General features: G+C 41.9%; 1 protein-coding gene and 1 long non-coding RNA gene across 2 annotated transcripts in view; one reads left to right on the top strand and one right to left on the bottom strand.

The window, feature by feature from the left end:
* On the bottom strand, positions 1–4,469 carry ADO (2-aminoethanethiol dioxygenase). Its single transcript, XM_057530402.1, has one exon. It carries the CDS (start codon positions 4,029–4,031, stop codon positions 3,219–3,221), a length of 813 nt encoding a protein of 270 aa, XP_057386385.1. The 5' UTR covers positions 4,032–4,469; the 3' UTR covers positions 1–3,218.
* Positions 4,470–4,633: 164 nt separating this feature from the next.
* The window catches only part of LOC103018355 (uncharacterized), a 140,264-nt gene continuing 124,863 nt past the window's right edge, over positions 4,634–20,034 (top strand). The window contains exons 1-3 of the long non-coding RNA XR_450064.2: positions 4,634–4,880; positions 6,875–7,014; positions 10,746–10,875. This is a non-coding gene — a long non-coding RNA (uncharacterized LOC103018355). The remainder of the gene's footprint in view (positions 4,881–6,874; positions 7,015–10,745; positions 10,876–20,034) is intronic.

The following is a 20,034-nucleotide window of genomic DNA, read 5'->3' as shown; positions in this document are numbered from 1 at the left end:
AACAATTTCAAAAATGACTTTATTTTCCACAAGTACACTGATTTTAATCTAGAAATGTAAACATCCCTGGATCAGAAGATTCAGTATCTATATGTGGCTTAACAAATGATTTCCTTCTTTGACACTCATTGCACTGGAATAATCAATGGTCAGCTTCTGTTTGTGACGTGAAGTTCTGAATTCAGAACAGGAGAGTTACAGGAGTGGCACTGCCCTCAGGTTAGAGTTGAATAGCAATGGGCAGAGCCCTGAATTAAAGATATATTGCTTTTTTGTTGAACAGTAGAGCTAGAGCACAAGATTCCAAGTCATTTGGAATAAATGAGTGATGAGAGTCCTCCTGCGATGCCTAGACTAAGGCACCTACAAGGGAACAATGCAAAAGAAGGAACATAAGTTGTGAGTTTTGGGAGAAGTTAAGGGCTGTTAGCATTAAAAGATCAGATAACCCACTCCTGTTGACAAACACACATTACTTTAAAAAAAGGTTCACCATTTTCACTGATAAACAGCAGTTGGTGTAAACTCAATCCATGCAAATTAGGCTTAATAAAAAAATCAATTCTCATAAAGTAGTAGGTAGATATACAACACTCTGAATTGATATAACCAGAGAATTAAAAAGCTTTAGAAGTATTAGACAACTTCTCACCCATGAGAGGCAATTATTGCATTTGTTATTCAACAGAAAGTGATTAGTATCATTGTGCTCATTAGTCTTTGTAGAAGACAACTTTTTTCCCACAGTTGTTACCCATATTGCAGGAATATATGGAAACACAACAGCAGTCACATCTAACAGTTTATGCAGAAAGGTGCAAGGCTTTTCTGCACCACATTGTCTTTGTATTAAGAATATTCTTTCCTTAGTGGCTCACTAAAACAAGTTAATTTTGTTTTCACCATTAATTTACTCAGAATTATTAGTGAACCAAAAGTTTCACTGTTCTTATTGAACTAAATTAGAGAGATATATTGCTGTTTTGGCCTGTGATAATTTCAGTTACTCTTTTGAAAAGCACCTTAAGTCTTTTTCATTCAACTTGCTTGTACTTGAGAACTTAAAAATTTCTTATAATGAAGTTTGAAAAAACAATTTCTCCTTTATTACTGTCTTGTTGCCAGCATGAGTTTTTGTAGGTTTAATGTACTCCAGATTGTATTATAACCTATACATCATTATCAACAATTGTTGTAAGTTGATCAACTTTTTGCTACAATATAATTCAAAACAGGTAGGTATGTGATAACCATACACATTCATCATTGTGCTATGAAAAAAACCCATTTTGTGAACAATTTTAAAGAAAATCATCATTTGCATATCTAGAATTTAATTTCAAACTGAATGGCCTGAAGAACTGCTTCAAACTGCCCCCAAGGTATACTAAACCACACCAGAATGTGACACTACCATAAAACAATTTTAGCAAACTTGGAAGAAATGCATTATGCTTGTGTCAGGTTTTACAACACAGTGGCATATCATGTTTAGTAGCATCTTTTTGTAATTTGTTTTTTAAGAAAAGTCATTAAGAATTTGCTTTTTCATTCTATTTTTAAATTTGGGAACAAATATTCCTTCACTCTGGGCCTCTAACCCAGTGTGCAGAAAGAGGCAAAGGCACATACTGCTTCCCTACAGGGTCATCACTTCCCACCAATAGCAAATCTCCCTTTATTACAGATATTAGAACTCAACTGCCACATGGGCAAGTCAATCAAGAGGGCTTAGACAACAGCTGGACAAATTTTAATGTGTTTATTTCTACAGTTTGTTTTTATTAAAAGTTTTGTGGAAAAAAGAGTCCTATAAATAGTAAAAAGGGGGAAACAGGAGTGTTCCTTGGCCTGAAGCAAATGGTGTCAATACATTTGTAAACAAGGTAAAGCTCAGCCAATTAAAAGGACAAAAATAAAACTAGTCACACCACAGATGTTCATTTCAAGCGGTTGGGAGTGGGAAGTGTTTTGTCCCAAGTTTTGGTGCCCTAAAGTGGCCAGCAGTATAGTTAATTCTCAATTTTCTAGCCTTGATCATCTGTGCCCCTCTCTCTTCCTGCAGAAAACTCACCCTAGATGAAGCAAGCACTGGCTCTCTCCTATTTGAGGGACAGGGTTCTGAGAACCCTGCCACCAACAACACAGCTGGAATCAGCAGCCCTCTGGAACGTTAGAACTCCTGAGAGAATCTGAAACAGTCATGAACATTTTCCTCTACTTTTGCAGGAAAATACTGGAAGTAAATATGGGCACAGAATTTAACAGCTGGCTAAGGGTGTTTTACATTCAGTTGTTTGGAAGCATACCGATTCAGCTCCTCTGAATCTTATGGTTAGAAAATACAGAATTACCCTATTACTTCTTAAAGTACACTAAGACAAAAAAAGTCACTTGAGGATAATACAGTTTTTGCATTAAAGGTGAATCTGCAACAAGAAATCTGCGCAACTCAGAGATCTGGAGACTCATCGGGAAGCTCTAAGTGGCCATTTGTCACTGAGATATGCAGGTGCTTCAATTTCTTAGTAGATGCTGCCAGAGTAACCCAGATGTGGTTACTGGGCAAGGGGAGGAAAGAAAATAAATCTTGCCCTCTACATGCATCGTTACGTTTGGGGGTAATCCCCCAACTCTGGAAAAATGGTTTTAATTTTCACAACGACTTAATTAGGCCGGACAGCTCACTTTAAATAGTAGCTCATCTCTTTAAAAATAGTTTTTATCAATGACTTGAACTAAAAACAATTCAAACCACTAGGTCATGCAAAGTCAGTAAGTTAGAACTATAACAATAAGGAGTAAAAGGGCTTAAGGACGTTAAGTGGAAAACAAACCCTATTTACCCAAAGAGGGGGGCGGAGAAAATCACTTAGTGTATTTTGTATAGGATGGGGAACTTCATTATGGCTTGAGGATGGAAGCGCTTCAAATAAGACCCCTGCCCCCTCCCCACAAATCAAAACCCCAGTGGCAGTGACAGAGCCAGGAAACAACCTAGCTTCCCCGCCTACTCCGCCCCCAAAACGGTGCCCAGTGGCTGCAGTCCAGTCGCCGCGCTTCGCAAGGCTCCCGAGGAAGCGGCTACAGCCCATTCCAGTAGATCCAACGCCCAGGCCTGGGGGAAGGAAGAGAGCCCTTGTGATGGGACGCGGCCAGCCAAGCCCAGATACGAGTAGGGCATGTCTTCGGCCCACCAATCCCGGGCGCCGGCGGCTTCAAGGGAAGACCTTGGGACCTGGATAGGGCTCCCCCTCGCACCAGAAGTCATCGGCCTGCGGGGTCTCCAGGAGCCACACCTCTCGGGGCAGGTCACAGGCCGAGCCGGAGGCCTCCCTGGCCCTGACAGGCTCCAGCACCCGGTAATAGTGGCAGTCCCGGCCGTCGTCGGGGTCGTAGGGCGGGGCCAGGATGTCCAGGAAAGCGGCGGGCCCCTCCACAGCGTCGATCTGGTGCAGGTTGTCCCGGTGCGGCGTGAGGACGCAGGGGCCGCTGGCCGCCGTGTACTCCGCCCGCGAGCGCAGCACACCCGGCCTTACCGCGTCCCGCTCCCCGGGCTGCAGCGCCGGCTCGAACTGCTGCTCTGGTGGCGGGGCCCGCGGCCGTTGCCCGCTGCCCACCTCCAGCTTGTCCATGCAGCTGATGCGCACGGTGCCGTAGAGCACCTTGAGGATGCCGTGCATGCCCGGGTGGTCGTGCAGCGGGATGGAGGTGCCGCTCTTCAGCAGGAACACGCCGAGGCTGAAGCCGTCTGTCTCGCAGATGTGCATATAGGTGACTGGCGGCAGGTTGGGCCTCAGCGGCTGCAGCGTGGCCTTGCGCGGGGAGATGTTCAGGTCCTCCGCGCGGACCAGGGTCAGCAGGCTCTTCAGCTTGCTCAGGTTCTCCGGGAAGCCCTGCGACATCGGCGCCTCGGGGCCTGGCGCCTCGCCGCGGTCGGAAGAGCTGCGGCTGCCCCCGCTGCCCCGGAAGGTGAGGCACGCCTGGCGGGCTATCCGTTGGATCAGGGAGGCCATGTTGTCTCGGGGCATGCCCTGCTGTTCCTCTGCGTGCCGAGGCCGGCCCCCTCCGCCCCCAGCTTTCCTCCGCCCCTTGCGGTCCCCGGCGGCCGCCACGGCTGCCCGCAACACCCGGCGAGGCAGGAGGCCCCGCAACTACCGGCCAGTCGGGCGAGCGGCTCTACAGCCGCCCACCTCAGCGGCCACGCGCCCGCAACGGCCGGGCGCGCCCGCCTCGCGCTCCCTTTGAGCGCGCACGCGCACGCCTCACACCCCGCACTCACGCTCCGGGACCAGGTACCGGCCGCGCGAACGGTGGTAGGCTTTGCCTTACGCCCGAAGCTCCATTCATGCGGCCCGCACCTACGGCGGTGCTCAGGCGTTCCCGGCGCCTTTCAGAGCATGCTGGGACTTGTAGTCCGGTATTCCGCATGCGCTCTCAGAGAGTTCCCTTTGTCAGCTGGAAAAGGGAAGGATTAGATATGTGGGTCATAAAGCGACCTTTAGTACGGTCCCAAGGTGTTTGCTTGTTTGAAGAAAGGCGAATTGGGGCACCAGAGAAGTAGCCAGTTAACTACAACTCCCGGCATTCCTCAGCAGGTTGGTGTGACGCACTTCCGGCGTCTGGCCTGTGGTGTGGTGGAGGCTCTTGGCAGTCTCAAGGAACCAGGCAAGGGGGTCGTTAACCTTCTGACGCCGCTCGGGCCTGGTCAGCGTTCCAAGGTCACTTTCCTGTGGCCTTAGCCTTGGGAATGAGGCTGTTGAGTTAACTTTAGCTCCTTGTGGCCGTCCAGGCGGCACTGTCTGCCACAGGGGTTACGGGACCGCGCTTTCGTAATTTCCTAAGTTTCTGAGGAGATGAGAGGGTCGAGACTGTCCCTGGTGAGCACCACAGTTACTCTACCCAGCCGTCCCCAGCTGTTGTTTGCATCAGGGTCTGATGACGCTGCTCTTCTGGTTACAGAGTACGATAGTTTTTTGGGGGGAACTTGAGAGGCTATTTGCTGTGGTCACCGATTCTGTATACTAATGGTTATCAAACCTTAGATTGCCCAAGAAGCACTTGGTTAGGGGAGGAGGGGAGCTTTTTAAAAATACAGATGCCTGGTCTTCATCCAGAGATTGGTTCATTAGATGATTCTGAGGCTTCCTGTGAGAAACCTTGTTGTGGGAGAATCAGGCAAACTCTTGACCTTAACCTTACCCTGAGCTTAAAGTCCTTTTGGATTTCCAAAGCTAAATAAGGGTTTCTTACTCGTTTTGTAATTGGAGTGGTGCAGTAAATTCTCTCCAGTTAAAAAAAGGCATGCTTTTTTAGTGGGCTATGTAACCTATCTAAGGAGCACTCAGTATTTGCCAGGCATTGTGTTAAGTACATTATCTAATGAATATTATAGTAATCCTCACAGCAACTCTTAAGAGGTAGGCATTATTATTATTCCCAGTTTGCAGATGAGGGAATAAGTTGCAAGAGGATAGCGAATAATTGACAGGGCCTAAGCAGAGCAGAAATAAGTACAGTTTTACCAAAACCGGCAGCTTGAATTGGTGTTAAAAGCACTAAATGTGGAGTTAGGATATTGTTTTTCCAGCCTACTGTGCTACTTACTGCTACTTAAAGTTGTCTGTCTTTAGCAGACTCTACCCTTTTTTATCCTCAGTTTATTTACTTGTAGAATCTGGAGTTAGGGTAACAGTTATTCTGAACTCTCCTTACTCATCAGAAGACCCTGGGGAGCATTATAAAAATAAAGATTTGGGGGTCAAACCCAAGAGATTCTGATTCAGAAGAACTGGTGTGAAGCCCAGAATTTTTATTTTTAAGATGCTCCTTAAGTGATTCTTAATTATCAGCCCAGTTTGAAAACCACTGCTAGATCTGTAAATAACCAGTTCTTAATATTTGGTGATTTCGATTGAGAGGGTGATTGTTTTAGAAAAGGACTCAAGTTTTATTCGTTTTCAGAGGTTGCCATGCCATTGTTAAGGTACTTAAATGTACTGTCAAAGTTCATGTAATGAAATCCCATGCAATCTTTTTCTAAAGTGAGGAATATTTAAATTAAGAGAAAAAAATGCCCTCTATTCATTTAAAAATCTGGATTTTTATTTATTGATTTTATTTCTATTAAGGTATAATTAGTGGGAGGTGTAGACTCCATAGATCACAGACTTTATTAACACATCTGTTACTTCTTAATAGTTGTCCGTACTTATTTAACTGAAGCTCATCTATAAAATGAGATATTAAGATGCATGTGTAAAACACTGATGATACCATAGTAGCTGTCTCATAATAGTAGCTATTATTATACTTTCAAAATTGTTAAAAGCTGTAAGGACCAATGAATTTAAATAATATTGAGCAAATAATGGGATTTGCTTGTCTTGAGAATTAGGTTCAAGGTAGAGATTTAAAGAAAAAAGATTATTTTTATTGGTTAGTTATTCACCTGGTAATACCATCCCTCAGGTCCTTGCTGTTCATTGTTTGGCCTGAGAGTTCAAAGTTTCCTAAGACTGCCTTTATCAGAATCACCTGGGGGTATTTGTTGAAAGTGCAGCTTCTCAGATCATCTCAGAATCTTCATCTGAATCTTTTGCACATTAAAAGTTTTTAAGAACTGCTGAGTGTCCATAAAGCATATGGTACTTTTTTTAGGCCACAGACAGGCTACCTCCATAATTCCTGTTTGAAACTGTCCTTAAGAGCTGCTCTAATGGATGAGATCCATCCTAATGGCTTTTGCCCTTAAGAAGCATTTTGCAATATTTGGCCTTATGCCCCACTGCCAGTAACATAGGCTGACTGGGTTTCTATTACCAATAACGTCCTTCTTTTTATGCTCCTTGTTCTGTTTTCCTTTGTGTTGCAGTAAGCAGAATGAAGACCAAAAGACATTCAGAAAGGAGAACAGACAAAAGAGAAGTGATAGTGAACAAGAGCTAGAAATACAAGACAGAAACAAGATTTGGGAAAAGTTTGGGACAGGTGGAATCTATCATTCGATAAATAGTGAGTATTTATTCGGTACCAGGCATTGTTCTAGGCTTTGAGGATTTGGCAAAGAATATTGGAATTCAAGGAATTTACATGTGTGTGTGTGTGTGTGTCTGTGTGTGTGTATTTTGGGGTTGGAGGTTGTTACACAATACAAATAAATGAGCAACATAGTTTCAGAGATGAGTTTATAAAGACATACAGGATGGTGGTGTGATGTGTGTGTGTGTGTGTGTTTTACTGAGTTGTCAGGTGTGACCAGAAGATAATGTTTGGTTCTGAATATTAAGGAGTCAGTTGTGGAAAAATCTGGGGTCAGAGCATTCCAAGACTAGGAAAATAGCCCTAAGGATGTCAAACAGAGTATTGGAGACCATGACTTTGACCAGATGTAAAGGAGCTTGGTATAATTGGGAACAAGAATGAAGGCTGGTGGGGATAGGCTATGTAGTGACCTTCAGAGTTCCTGGAGGGAGATGAAGTTGGGGAGGTAGGCAAGGGACATATTCCACAGGCCTTATAGGCCCTGATTGGGGTGTTACAGGGAGTTGAGGGCCATGGTAGGGAGTTGGATTATAAGTGTTGTAAGAAGCTTTCAGAGAGCACTGGGCAGGAGAATGACTTGATCTGTTTTGCGCTTTTCAGAGATTGGTGGGGGGCGATGTAACAGCGTAGAAAGCCCAGTTGAAGGCAGTAATCTAGAGAAAAGAACACTAGCGTAAAGATTAGGAATCTGCTTTGTAGGTGGAGCTGCAGGGCTTGCTGATGAGCTGTTGCTCTGGCAATCTGTTTCTTAAAGTATGTTCTCTTCGCATATATTCTTTTTCATGAGCTGACAGCTACGTGGTGATAGGTAAGACTGATAAAGCTGAAATCTCACCTCCTGCCCACATCTAACTATTAAATTTAGGAATGAGGGAAGCACACAGAAGCATGAGTAAAGCTGAGGGTTTTTTTTAACAGTTGCTTAATTAATCAGGAAGCAAGAAGAATTGGAAGAGCCCCCAGCATGCATGCATACACACACACACACACACACACACACACACACACACACACACACACACACACACACACATATATATCTTTTCTTAATTCTACCTGCTCATTTATATGATCTATTCATTCTTTGGGAACTTGGCTTATATTTTATCTTTCATTCTTCTTCCCCTGGCCCTCTTCTTTATGAGGACTTATTTTCCTTAATTCATGGGATAGATCACGTTCTGACTTTTTCTCAAATCATTTTTCTTTCTTTTTTTTTAAAATTTAATTAATTAATTTTTTGGGCTGCGTTGGGTCTTCGTTGCTGCGCGCGGGCTTTCTCTAGTGGCGGTGAGCGGGGGCTACTGTTCGTTGCGGTGCGCGGGCTTCTCATTGCGGTGGCTTCTCTTGTTGCGGAGCTTGGGCTCTTGGCATGAGGGCTTCAGTAGTTGTGGCACGTGGGCTCTAGAGCACACGCTTAGTAGTTGTGGTGCACGGGCTTAGTTGCTGCGCGGCATGTGGGATCTTCCCGGACCAGGGCTCGAAGCCGTGTCCCCTGCATTGGCAGGCGGATTCTTAACCACTGCGCCACCAGGGAAGCCCTCAAATCATTTTTCAGAACTCATTTTGTCCATCTCTTTTGGTCACGCTTGGACCCAGTCAAAAGAGTACAAAAGTACTGACATTCTCAAATGCTCAGTGTTCCTAGCCTACAGTAGGCTAGTAGTTTTTTTAAAGTGGGCAGGAAGGTTTCTTTTTTCCCAGTACCTCTTGCCAACTTACTCCTATATCTGCCTTTTAATTTGCTATAGAACATGATAAATAAATTGATAAAAATTTTTTCTACTTTTGGACTCAGTTGTACTTATTTATATTTGAAATATTTTGGGTTTCTATTGTAGCTTTCCTTTCAGTTTTTAAGAAATTTAGCATATTTTTCCATCCATTATGAATGAATGGCAAGTTGTAAGAAAAAGTAAATAGTTGTGAAGGCAGAAGAACTAGTTCTAGGCATGGCAAACATACGTATTTTCTTTCTTCTCATTTATCTAAAATTATTACAGCGTAACTCTTAGCTCTGTCCATCTCCACTAAGGTCTTATAAAGTAACTCTGCTCCACTCTACTCTGGTTTAACTTTGCGTGGTTATCTGAAATCAGATCACTTTGGTATATGGGCTGTTCCGTTAAGTATGCCAGGCCCAGTAGTATGTAGTGTTCAGGTCAGACTTTAGGTGTTTACGTTGCACCAAAAAATTGCAGAGGTTGTTTTGTGTGATATAGCTTTGTTTTCTGTGTGGTTCTACATACTGATGAATGTAGGGTTGGGATGGAGAAGGACTTAAACTAACTCCTTTTCTCTTCCTTGCCAGTGTCTTTTTTCAGGCAATGGGAGGCAAGGGAGAAAGAAATTAAAAATTGGGAGCATGCAGAGAGAGGTTGAGGGGGAAGCAAAAAAAGGTGCGGCTTTTGCAAGTCAATAATGTAGAGAAGTTTTTTTTTAAATTTATTTATTTATTTACTTATGGCTGTGTTGGGTCTTCCTTTCTGTGCGAGGGCTTTCTCTAGTTGCGGCGAGCGGGGGCCACTCTTCATTGCGGTGCGCGGGCCTCTCACTATCGCGGCCTCTCTTGTTGCGGAGCACAGGCTCCAGACGCGCAGGCTCAGTCATTGTGGCTCACGGGCCCAGTTGTTCCACGGCATGTGGGATCTTCCCAGACCAGGGCTCGAACCCGTGTCCCCTGCATTGGCAGGCAGATTCTCAACCACTGCACCAACAGGGAAGCCCTGTAGAGAAGTTTTTGCTATGCTCAGGGTGAAGCATAGCCAAAGGCCAGGAGTCACCATTTTTGGAGGTGATTTAACACTCCCCTTACCAATTTGATATTAGAGAGGTTTTCCTCTTCTCCTTTAAGTAGTGCAATTATTATAAGACCCAAAATAGTTCTGAACTGTAAATTAAATCTAAACACCCTTTACCTCTCTTAATTAACTTTTTCCCCCAATTTCATGCTTCTTGTTTTTCTTTCCCTTTTTTTTTTTCCCTTTAAGAAGACATGAGGTATCTCCACCTCCTCCGCTTCCCCATCTGTCCTTTTCCTCTTGGCTGAAAGAGAGATGTTTTTTACTTTATATTTATTTTAATTAATGGATTTGAATCGCAAGTAGTGAAACAGTTGATGTTCATCTTCAAGAGGCAGTGAAAGGGAAAATCATCCTCTTTAACTTGGCAGAAAAGAAGTGGATATTCATTGCTGGTGCCTACCTGAAAAATGGCTGCGAAAGGGGCAGAGGAGGGTTCCAGAATTCTGTGTCCTTGCAAGGAACAGGCACCATAGCCCAGAATCAAGGGAAGTGGGAAAACTCTTGAGAATGAAATCATGCTTTCTTGGGAAATGCCTTTCTCAAGGGATGCTTAGTAAATATTGCTTGATGATTTATGGTCCATTGATTTAGGATCAAATTCCCTAGGAACAATATATCGGGTGCAATTCAATTGCTTGAACACTCTGATTAATAAAATCCACCATAAGTTTATCATCTTTTCCTTTTTAGTTGGGCAAGGCGAACAATAACTTTTTAAAAACATCTGCTCCCTTGAGTGTTCACCTTAGAATACGTCCTGAGACGTTTGACTGACTTGAAATAAATAGGGACAGTATTACATGTGTTTCTTTGGAGGAGTAAAATGCTACTAATCAAAGCCTTTTGAACATAAGCAAACAAACCAAAAACCTTGTCCAACTAGATGCTCTGTTACAGCATTTAGAGGAAGCCTGAGAAATGATGGTACAATTTGAAAGTGGAAAGCAGGAATCAAGGAAGAAAGAACAATAGACTGGCAGGATACCAGTTGTACTCCTGGTTCTAGGAACCCAGTGCGTGACTTTGGGTAAGTCATTTCACTTCTTGGAACCTTGGTTCCCTTATTTATAAAACGAATAATTTAGTCTAGATGATTTACTACTTTTCTTCCAGCTTTAAAAAAAAAAAACTTATGAATCTAAAATATTATATAAAATTAAGTAGTATAATTTCATCCTGTGAAATACTGCAGAGCATCACAAAAGACACTTTTTAAAATGTATTTTTTTTTTAATTTATTTATTTTTATTTATGGCTGTGTTGGGTCTTCGTTTACTGTGTGAGGGCTTCCTCTAGTTGTGGCAAGCGGGGGCCACTCTTCATCGCGGTGCGCGGGCCTCTCACCGTCGCGGCCTCTCTTGTTGCGCAGCACAGGCTCCAGACGCGCAGGCTCAGTAACTGTGGCTCACGGGCCCCGTTGCTCCGCGGCACGTGGGATCCTCCCAGACCAGGGCTCGAACCCGCGTCCCCTGCATTGGCAGGCAGACTCTCAGCCACTGCGCCACCAGGGAAGCCCTAAAATGTATTTTTAAAAACAGCATGTGACTAGACACTCAGTAACATGCATACAGTGATACCTGATTTCTCCTTTGTGTCTGTGTTGTCTACCTAAAGTAGATTATCTTGATATTTCCTGAATATAAATTATTGAACAAAATGAGCAAGAGCTCTTGTTTAAAATAAGGTTTACCGTTATTGTTAAGGTTCCATAGAATTTTTTAAGGAAAACTTTTTTTTTTTTTTCATTCTAAGCATATATTATGCAACAAGAGTGCCGTGTATTGCTACTGGGAAAAGCAAAACATGCCTTGAGTTAACTACTCATTTCAATCAGACCTGCTGAGGTAATTGACAACCAACATCATAGCTCTAGAAATTCCTCTAAGGTAGCAGAGCTTTAGTTTAATTAGGTAATTAGCCGTGGTCAGCCTATAATGAATGCACAAGCAATTAGCAATGAATTTGGGCTGCTAAAACCTATTTTTCCTCTTTTGTGTTCTTTTGCTTTCATTAACAACTCTAACTACTGAACAATTTATCTCTTCACACTAACAATCAACTTTATTATCATCAAACTCTTTGCAAGCGATAAAACAATGAGACCTGAGGTTGGTTGCACAACATTAAGGGATTATGTTAAGTAATGCCATTTATTTGCCTAGCCATCTTGCTGTTATATTATGTCAGACAAATAGAGCTTTTAAAAGAAGTGCACACTACTTGATTTTGAGGATTGCTTTATTTGTCAAACCCAAGCAACTAGTAAGAGATGTACCTTAATTTAGAGTTCTTTCTCGTTGGCTTTCAGCAAAGTTGAATAAAAGGAAACAGTTCCATAAATCTACCAAAAGCAAAACCCTCAAAAAACAACTTTTTGTGTGTGTGTGTATATGGCTTGAAGAGTCTTATGTTTGGAAGGGCTTGAGATAGAATTCAGTAAATGAAAGCCTTCACTTGGCCATCTTTTCCTGTTTGGGGACAGTTTTTAGTCTCATGGATGGCAGAAGGAATCATTATGGTTTTCCTCACATTCCTCCACTGTAAATCTTTCCCATCCAAAATGGCAGAAAGGAAAAGGAAGAAGAGAGGGGAGTGACAAAGGGTTGAGAGGGAGCTTTCTGATGTGGGAGAGCAGAAGTTACCAAAGAGGTAGAGGTCATGTTCCAAAGACTTACTAAGTGTTAATGTCAAGAAGACATTTCTGTTGTTCTGGTTCTGGGCATGTAAACTGAAACACTTCATTATATTTCAGTCAGAAATGGGTTTTGAAAAATGGACATTTTAAGTTTCTATGGGCACACTGTACATCTACAAAGAGATATGATCTGTCGTAATCAGAAACCAATCTGATTCCGTTAGAATTTATAGAGTCCCTGATATACAGAGTGTTCTTATAAAGATGCTGTTCTGCTTATTAATAATCTAAAAAGATTTGGGGGAGTTAAACCCAATATTAGAAAATTAGCTAGCCAGTTAATAGCAGTTTAGGAATTAATTGAAGAAATATATTACTTACTATTTAAGCAGAATTAACAATGTATAAACAGAATTTTTCTTCTGATTGGAATATGAACATTGGCTTATAATTTCTTATCTTGAAGTGTCCCATCTGGCTGGTCTTAGAAATATTTTTCCCCCAGCAATAACTAGCAATTAGAGTTTCAGAAATGCCAATTTTAATCAAAACTCTCATTTCCAAAATAGAAAAACTTTTGTGAACTATATAAAGACTCTTCATTTTATTCAATTGACTGTTTTGAAAAAGTAATTTAAATAATTCAGAGCCAGAATTAAGATGTTCCAGAAATGCTTAGAAAATAGTGCAAATCCTTCCAATTATGGTCATTTTTAGTCTTACCATGGGCACAGTAATTTCACTGGCATTAATGTTTTTAATCATTTAAATATCAACTTTATAGGAGTTAAATCATGTAAGAGCAGGGTTTCTCAACTTCGACATCATTGACATTTTGGATTGACTAATTCTTTGTTGTGGGAGCTGTCCTGTGCATTGTAGGATGCTTAGAAACATCCCTGGCCTCTACCCTGTAGATGACAGTGGCACCAATTGCCCCCCACTTCACCCCATTGTGATAACCATATATATCTCCAGATATTGTCTGGGGGGGCAAAATTACCCCTGGTTGATAATCAGTAATATAGAATAAGACCTTGGCAACTTCTTTCTTTAAAGGTATTTCAATGTTAAAAAAATTAAGTGTGTTGAATTTGGATGTCTAGGTAGTCTTTAGTCAGTGAAGTCTTAATAGAGATAGAACAAATGAATCAGAGCTTTGCTGACCTCCAGTTTGGAGTGGTTTTGGGGGGGCACTGGAAGAACACTCCTGCTCCCAAATTCCACTTGACTTTCCCTAATGCCTTGCTATAGGGTTGGAAGTTTGCATTCTTAGAAATTTGTTCTTTCTGTCAAAATGCAGATATTCCTGAGAGGAGCATCCCTTTACACTAAAACTGAAAGTTTAGTTTTTAGCTAAATACTAGCATGTTATTAACATATACCTACTTTTTTACTTATGACAAGGACCTTCAGGAAAAGGACCCAGAAGAAAATTACCTGGGGAATTGAGAGTTAGTGGGTGAACGGGAAGCAAACATCATGTGTGGGAAAAGGAATGATTAAAGGGAGGTGGAAAACACTAAAAAAAGATCCTCTAGACCACATTTTTAGTGGGTCAGCCTGAGTTGCTCTTGCCATGTTTCAGTGTTTGTTTTTTTCTACTACTCCTTGTATCTTTAAATTCCATTCTTCTTTCTTTTTTTTTTAAGCAGCAAAGACTCTAGTAGATTGTAAAGTATTGTCTTGGCCAAAATGTTCATTTGGGTTTTTCGTAAGATGTTATGGAAAAATACGAACAAACATTTTGGCCAACCCAATAGTTTTTTTTTTGTGTACTTTCTTTGCCCCTCTGTGTTGGGTATCCCAGGTTAATTTTTAAAAGTTACGAGTAAATCTGAAAGTCTAGAGAAACATTGACTAGATTACCTGACATTTAAACCTATCATCCACCCTGATAGAAGAGGTGTGAATGATGTCGAAGCCTGCTTTTCCTCCATTGTTGTCTGGCATTGTTGCCAGTCAGTGACTGGCAGTTTCAGGCCTATAAGAGGGCTTCCTGGACCTTCTAGCATCACTCAGTGGGTACCATAAGGGATGGCACTGCTTGTGGAACTCACAACCCCTTATAAGTAGATGCTCAGGCTATATTCAATTTAAAAAACTTTCTGAAGATTAAAATAATGGTCCATTAAAAGGAACTGTCTAAAACATAGGAGACATGGAGATCTGATGGCAAGCATGCTGAAGACTGTTCTAGGATATTTTCATAAATGCCTTAGTAGCTTCCACACTGAGTTTCCATGTAGTTATAGGATTTCAGTTACTCAGGGTGGGTTTTTGTCTGGTTGACTTTTTTTTTTTTTTTTAATGGAATTACTGTTTCATGGCACTCAGACCAAGACCAAACCTTTAAGTATAGGTTCTGTTTATTTTTCTTTTTTCCACCCAGTGTCCCTTGCCTTTTCATTTCCTGATTTCTTCCTAAGATGAGGGAGCCAAAATACATCACAGATCACAGCTAGATTTAGACAACAGGCATCTCCTTCACAGGGACCTTCGCAGAGCCTGATTTATTTATGACCATTTCACTGCTCACTATGTAAAGTTATGGACTCCTTGACTAGTTACTGATCTTATACCTTCTAGTGGTTAACCCAACCTGTATTCAAAAGTCCAATTGAACATCAAAGTAAAATAAAACATTTTTTCTTGTTTGTTTCACCAGTTCTTGCTGCAGTTTAACATTCTGCATTGACCTTACTATTTTTTTTAGGTTCTTTACCTCAAACTGGACTAAATGGTTCCTCTTTTTTAGTTTTGACTTACACATATTATATAAGCAGTTGTCTTAATATTATACCTGACTGATAAATTTCACACTTATCCCTTTCAGCATAATTTTTCCAATTTAGTATTATGTTTTTACCTTTATTCTCTCAACTCAGATTTTCCCACAAGCTTTCACATGAAGATAGTGTTTTATTATTGATAAGAGTAACAGTAGTACACTAATACTGATGGCCATATGTGTTCACATTTTAATAATTTGCTTTAGCCTTTTTTCTTCTTAAAAATGTAGGAATCTATGAAAGTGATCCCAATCCTGCTTTCAAATATTGAGTTTCCTTGTTCCCCTTAAGGTTGTTGTTGTTTTAACAATATCAGACAGACATATGCTTTTCTAATTCTAATAGACATACATGACTTCCCAGAGTGGTACTTACAGATAAGGTAAAAACACTGAATAGAAGTTTAAATTGTTCCAAAGAAATAGTAATTAGGAAAAAAATCTTTAATGATTTTTGAATTCACATTATCTTTACTTAAATTACCTTTTGTTCTTTATTGTTAGCTACCCTGGCCCTTATTTATTCAGACAGACATTTGTAAACAACCACCAATAAAAAAAGGTGAATAGAAATCAGGGACTGAATATGAAAACTGCTGATCTAAACTAAGTAAACCCATTTTAGCCATGTCCAGGACAGTCAGAATCATGCTATACTGTTGTTAGATTATATTTCTCTAAACATACACAGTGTGTATTACAGGAATTATCTGGTGGCATCAACAGAACAATCATGAAATACCATAAACCAGAACAAGTTGTCTCTTACTATCTTGAAACTCCATATATTTTGCAGCAATTCCCTAAATGATATAACTGAAAGCAAGTACTTTACTTAATAAATTGTTGACCAAAAAAGCTTCCTACAAACATTTTAGAAGACGTCTCTGGACAGATATATTTGTTTTAAAATTTTGCAGAAATGAACCTGCACCATTTAGTTCCTTGAAAAACTCCTGCTTCGGGCTATGCATCTTACTGGGGTTGATGAATATGGTCACCAAACTTATTAGAGGTAAAGAGACAGAAGCCCACTCCGCCACCCCCCCTCCCCTCAGCTCAGGCAGACTGTGGGGATCCAGGATGGTGCTACCTGGGCCATTTCCTCACTATTGTGGGCAGGGATGGGAGAGGGAATTCATGTATTGGATTACACATTTCTTGAGGACAAAGACTACATCTAATTAACATATTTTTAGCAGAACCCAGGATAATGCCATGCATATCTTAACATGTGTTAGTGACTGAGAGGCTTATTCCTTTTGAACTCTTTCAAGCAGGAACATTCTGGAATATACTCCTGGAAGAGATGGTAATTGGGGAATGTTCTGGGGAAATGAGGACAGCCCTGCAGCGGGAAAGAAAATCTGGTGCAGAGATACTGATTTAATGTATAATATGCCCAAGTGATGGAAGGATGGATTCTGAATGGCTTTCCTCTTTCTATTAAAAAAGGGTGGGGGGAAGATAAATAATCTGATGGCACTGTCACTCCCCTCCTCTCCTTTCCCTGGTAAGGGGTGTGCCTTAGGAAGCACATCTGACCCTGGACGTAGACACTGACTAAGAAGAGAGCATCTTGCCCCATGTGTGTTACTGCCTACGGGATGAGCTTTACCGGAGGCCTGGAAAGGGTCCTAGGAGGAGATTGCCTCTGCCTCACATCTTCTGCTGGTCCTTTGGGTTCCACAGGGAAGCTGGGCGCTTTCCTGGGCCCCTCTACTGGTTAGTCAGGTGGTCTGGGAAGGCTGCTCTGGAATGGCCAGCAGTGGATGCTGAGGGAATTGAGCCCAGTCATGACAACTTTGATTCCCTGAGAGATTTTGAACTAGAGGGAATTATCTACTTAGTTCTTATTCTACCTTTAAAAGAGAGTTAGGTGAAGTGCCAAAAAGTATCACCATGGAAATGAGCACATTAATCACCGTGGAGACCTCAGAAACTCTCAGGTTTCAGTTATCACACATCTTCAGAGCTGGGTGCGATTTGGGAAGATAAGCACCTTGGGACTGCTTTTGGTACGAGAAAGCAGTTTGGGGACAAACTGCCTAACAGTTCTCCTTCAGTGTCCTGCAAATGAACTTGGTTGTGCTGTAACTGTGGTCTGTTCCCCCCTTTCCACCTTCCCTCTACACAGTGCTCTCCTTACACACACCCAGAAATGCTCACTTTATCTCACTCTTGGCTCAGTATTTGGCACATTTCTTCTGGAAACCCTCTTCTTGTTTTGGTTTTGGTGCCGATATTCTCTCCTGACCTTGAGTCTTTGCTCCTTCTGGATCCCCTTCATGCTTCCTCTCCTCTGCTCAGCCCTTAAATGGTGCTGTTTGGTCCGGAGGGCCTTTCTTGCCCTCTCCTGTTCTTTACCTCTTCCTCCTTAGCCTAATGTGGTTAATCTTTTTTCCTCCCATCACATTTCAGTGTTCTGTAAACTCCAATTCCTATGTATGGACCCCCCCTGATTTTTGAAATGAATCCCTATAAGAATATAATTGCTAAGTCATTCCTTCAGCTTTCATTAAATAACTGTTTTGTGAAAGTACTGTACTAAACTCTGTGGAGAGAGAGTAGGGGGCATACATTTCTGCTGGTGGGGAGATTATAATCTACCTCGAAACAGGACACAGAGGGGCTAGAATGAGAACAGAAACAGGCTATGGGGATTTGTGTAGCATCATTACTTATTAATAAAGACAAGTAGAGGCTCACAAAATACATGGAAGTCAACCCTAAGCAAAATGTGTTAGAAGAAGCTTTTCTGAGGCTGTGCAGCTTGACCTCCACTAAAGAATTGGGACCAACTTGATAGAAAGGAGAGAGCAGAGGACTCCAGTGGAAAAACATGATGCAAAGGCTCAGCCCGTATTCTCCCACTTGTGCTTCTACAGGAGAGTCACACGTTTTTCTGTTGGGCTTGTGTGCATTGTGTAGCCCATAGAGGCACAGTCTGGGTTACTTAATGGCATTCTCTCCAATCTCCTGGTAATCCTGCCTGAACTTTCCCACCAGAGCGTCTCCTCTTTTATGGCCTCTCCCCTGATACAGTCAACAGTGTGTGTTCTCTCCCTCTCAGACATTTGTTCTCCTGCTCGGGAAAGCCCACAGCTACGCACTGCAGCTGAAAGCCAGGGACAGGCTGCAAGTCCCTAGTCGACACATTTTATTTTTAAACGTGCAAAACGGACTTTAGGTAATGGTGCAGATTTTTGCTCCAAAGCTAAAACAAAGAGAATTGAATTCCTAAATGAACAGGATTAGTGAAAATAAATTTTCCATTTAGCCATAATCCCACTGTACGACTTAGTCTATGGTGAAGAATGTAGGAAGCCTGGTGGATGCAACTATTTTGGCCCTTTGGCATCCGGCTTCTAATTATTTAATTCACAAAGTACACTTCATACTGCAATGTTTATTTTGTCTGAGAAGAAAAATCTTTTTGGTATTTCTTACTGGTTGTGGAATTTTCACATTTTAGCACGTGACTGTTGTAGCATGTTAAAATTGCATTGGTACAGCGAGAAATGCTGTTGGTGGAGATAATAGATTTTTTTTTTTTTTTTTTCTAATTGAATCTTTTTTTTTTTTTTTTTAATGAGGATCTTGAATCAGATGCGTATGTTTGATTGATTGATTGATTGATTTTGGCTGTGTTGGGTCTTCGTTTCTGTGCAAGGGCTTTCTCCAGTTGTGGCAAGCGGGGGCCACTCTTCATCGCGATGCGCGGGCCTCTCACCGTCGCGGCCTCTCTCGTTGCGGAGCACAGGCTCCAGACGCGCAGGCTCAGCAGTTGTGGCTCACGGGCCCAGCCGCTCTACGGCATGTGGGATCTTCCCAGGCCAGGGCTCGAACCCGTGTCCCCTGCATTAGCAGGCAGATTCTCAACCACTGCGCCACCAGGGAAGCCCCCGATAATAGATTTTTGTAGCACCAGTCTTCTTGGTACTTCTGGATGTAGGATTTGGAACTCTGCTTAGATTTCAGCAGGGGTGAGGGGAGAGGTTAAAGAGGAATCATTTCACACAATGAAGGTGGTGAAAGAGATGCTCAGGGAGCAAAGAAAAGGGCCTTGTAGACTTTTAAAAGTTACTGATTTTACTCTTACCAAGTTGCTTTTGAAATAAAGAGGCAGTCCTTGTGTATAGCAGCTCCCTGGGGGTCAGAAGAAAGATGAAGTAATGGTGTATTTGTCAGAAACAGTAATAGAGAATTTTGTTTTATGATTCTGATTCATAGTCTGTAGTTCATACTTTCTAATAATAGCTTATACTTAGAAATTTTGTTCTTTAAATTGCTTAGGTAATCTCAGTGACAACAGGCTTTCTCATTTACATGCTTCATTTACCTGATATTATTGGGGAATGGAGTTCTCACAAGAAAATTTGCTATAAAATCCATTAAAAACAAAAAACCTATTAGTTCTGAGTTACCAGAAACTCGGAACTTTCCACCATTGACTTGGTCGTTCATTCATTCAGCGAATGTGTATTAAACACCCTCTCCATGCATTAGGTACATGTCTATGGGTGAGTGATATAATAGTGACAAGACAGGCAAGATTCCTGTTCGCGTGGAACTTACTCTATTTATTTATTTATTTATTTATTTATTTATGGCTGTGTTGGGTCTTCGTTTCTGTGCGCGAGGCCTTTCTCTAATTGCGGCAAGTGGGGGCCACTCTTCATCGCGGTGCGCGGGCCTCTCACTATCCCAGCCTCTCCTGTTGCGGAGCACAGGCTCCAGACGCGCAGGCTCAGTAGTTG

Source organism: Balaenoptera acutorostrata, chromosome 16, assembly GCF_949987535.1.
Source record: "Balaenoptera acutorostrata chromosome 16, mBalAcu1.1, whole genome shotgun sequence".
Lineage (NCBI taxonomy): Eukaryota > Metazoa > Chordata > Mammalia > Artiodactyla > Balaenopteridae > Balaenoptera > Balaenoptera acutorostrata.
This window is presented reverse-complemented; position numbering and strand designations above follow the sequence as displayed.

Bases quoted from the DNA above. Each gene is read 5' to 3' on its own strand.
- ADO (XM_057530402.1), bottom strand. From the start codon at position 4,031: ATGCCCCGAGACAACATGGCCTCCCTGATCCAACGGATAGCCCGCCAG.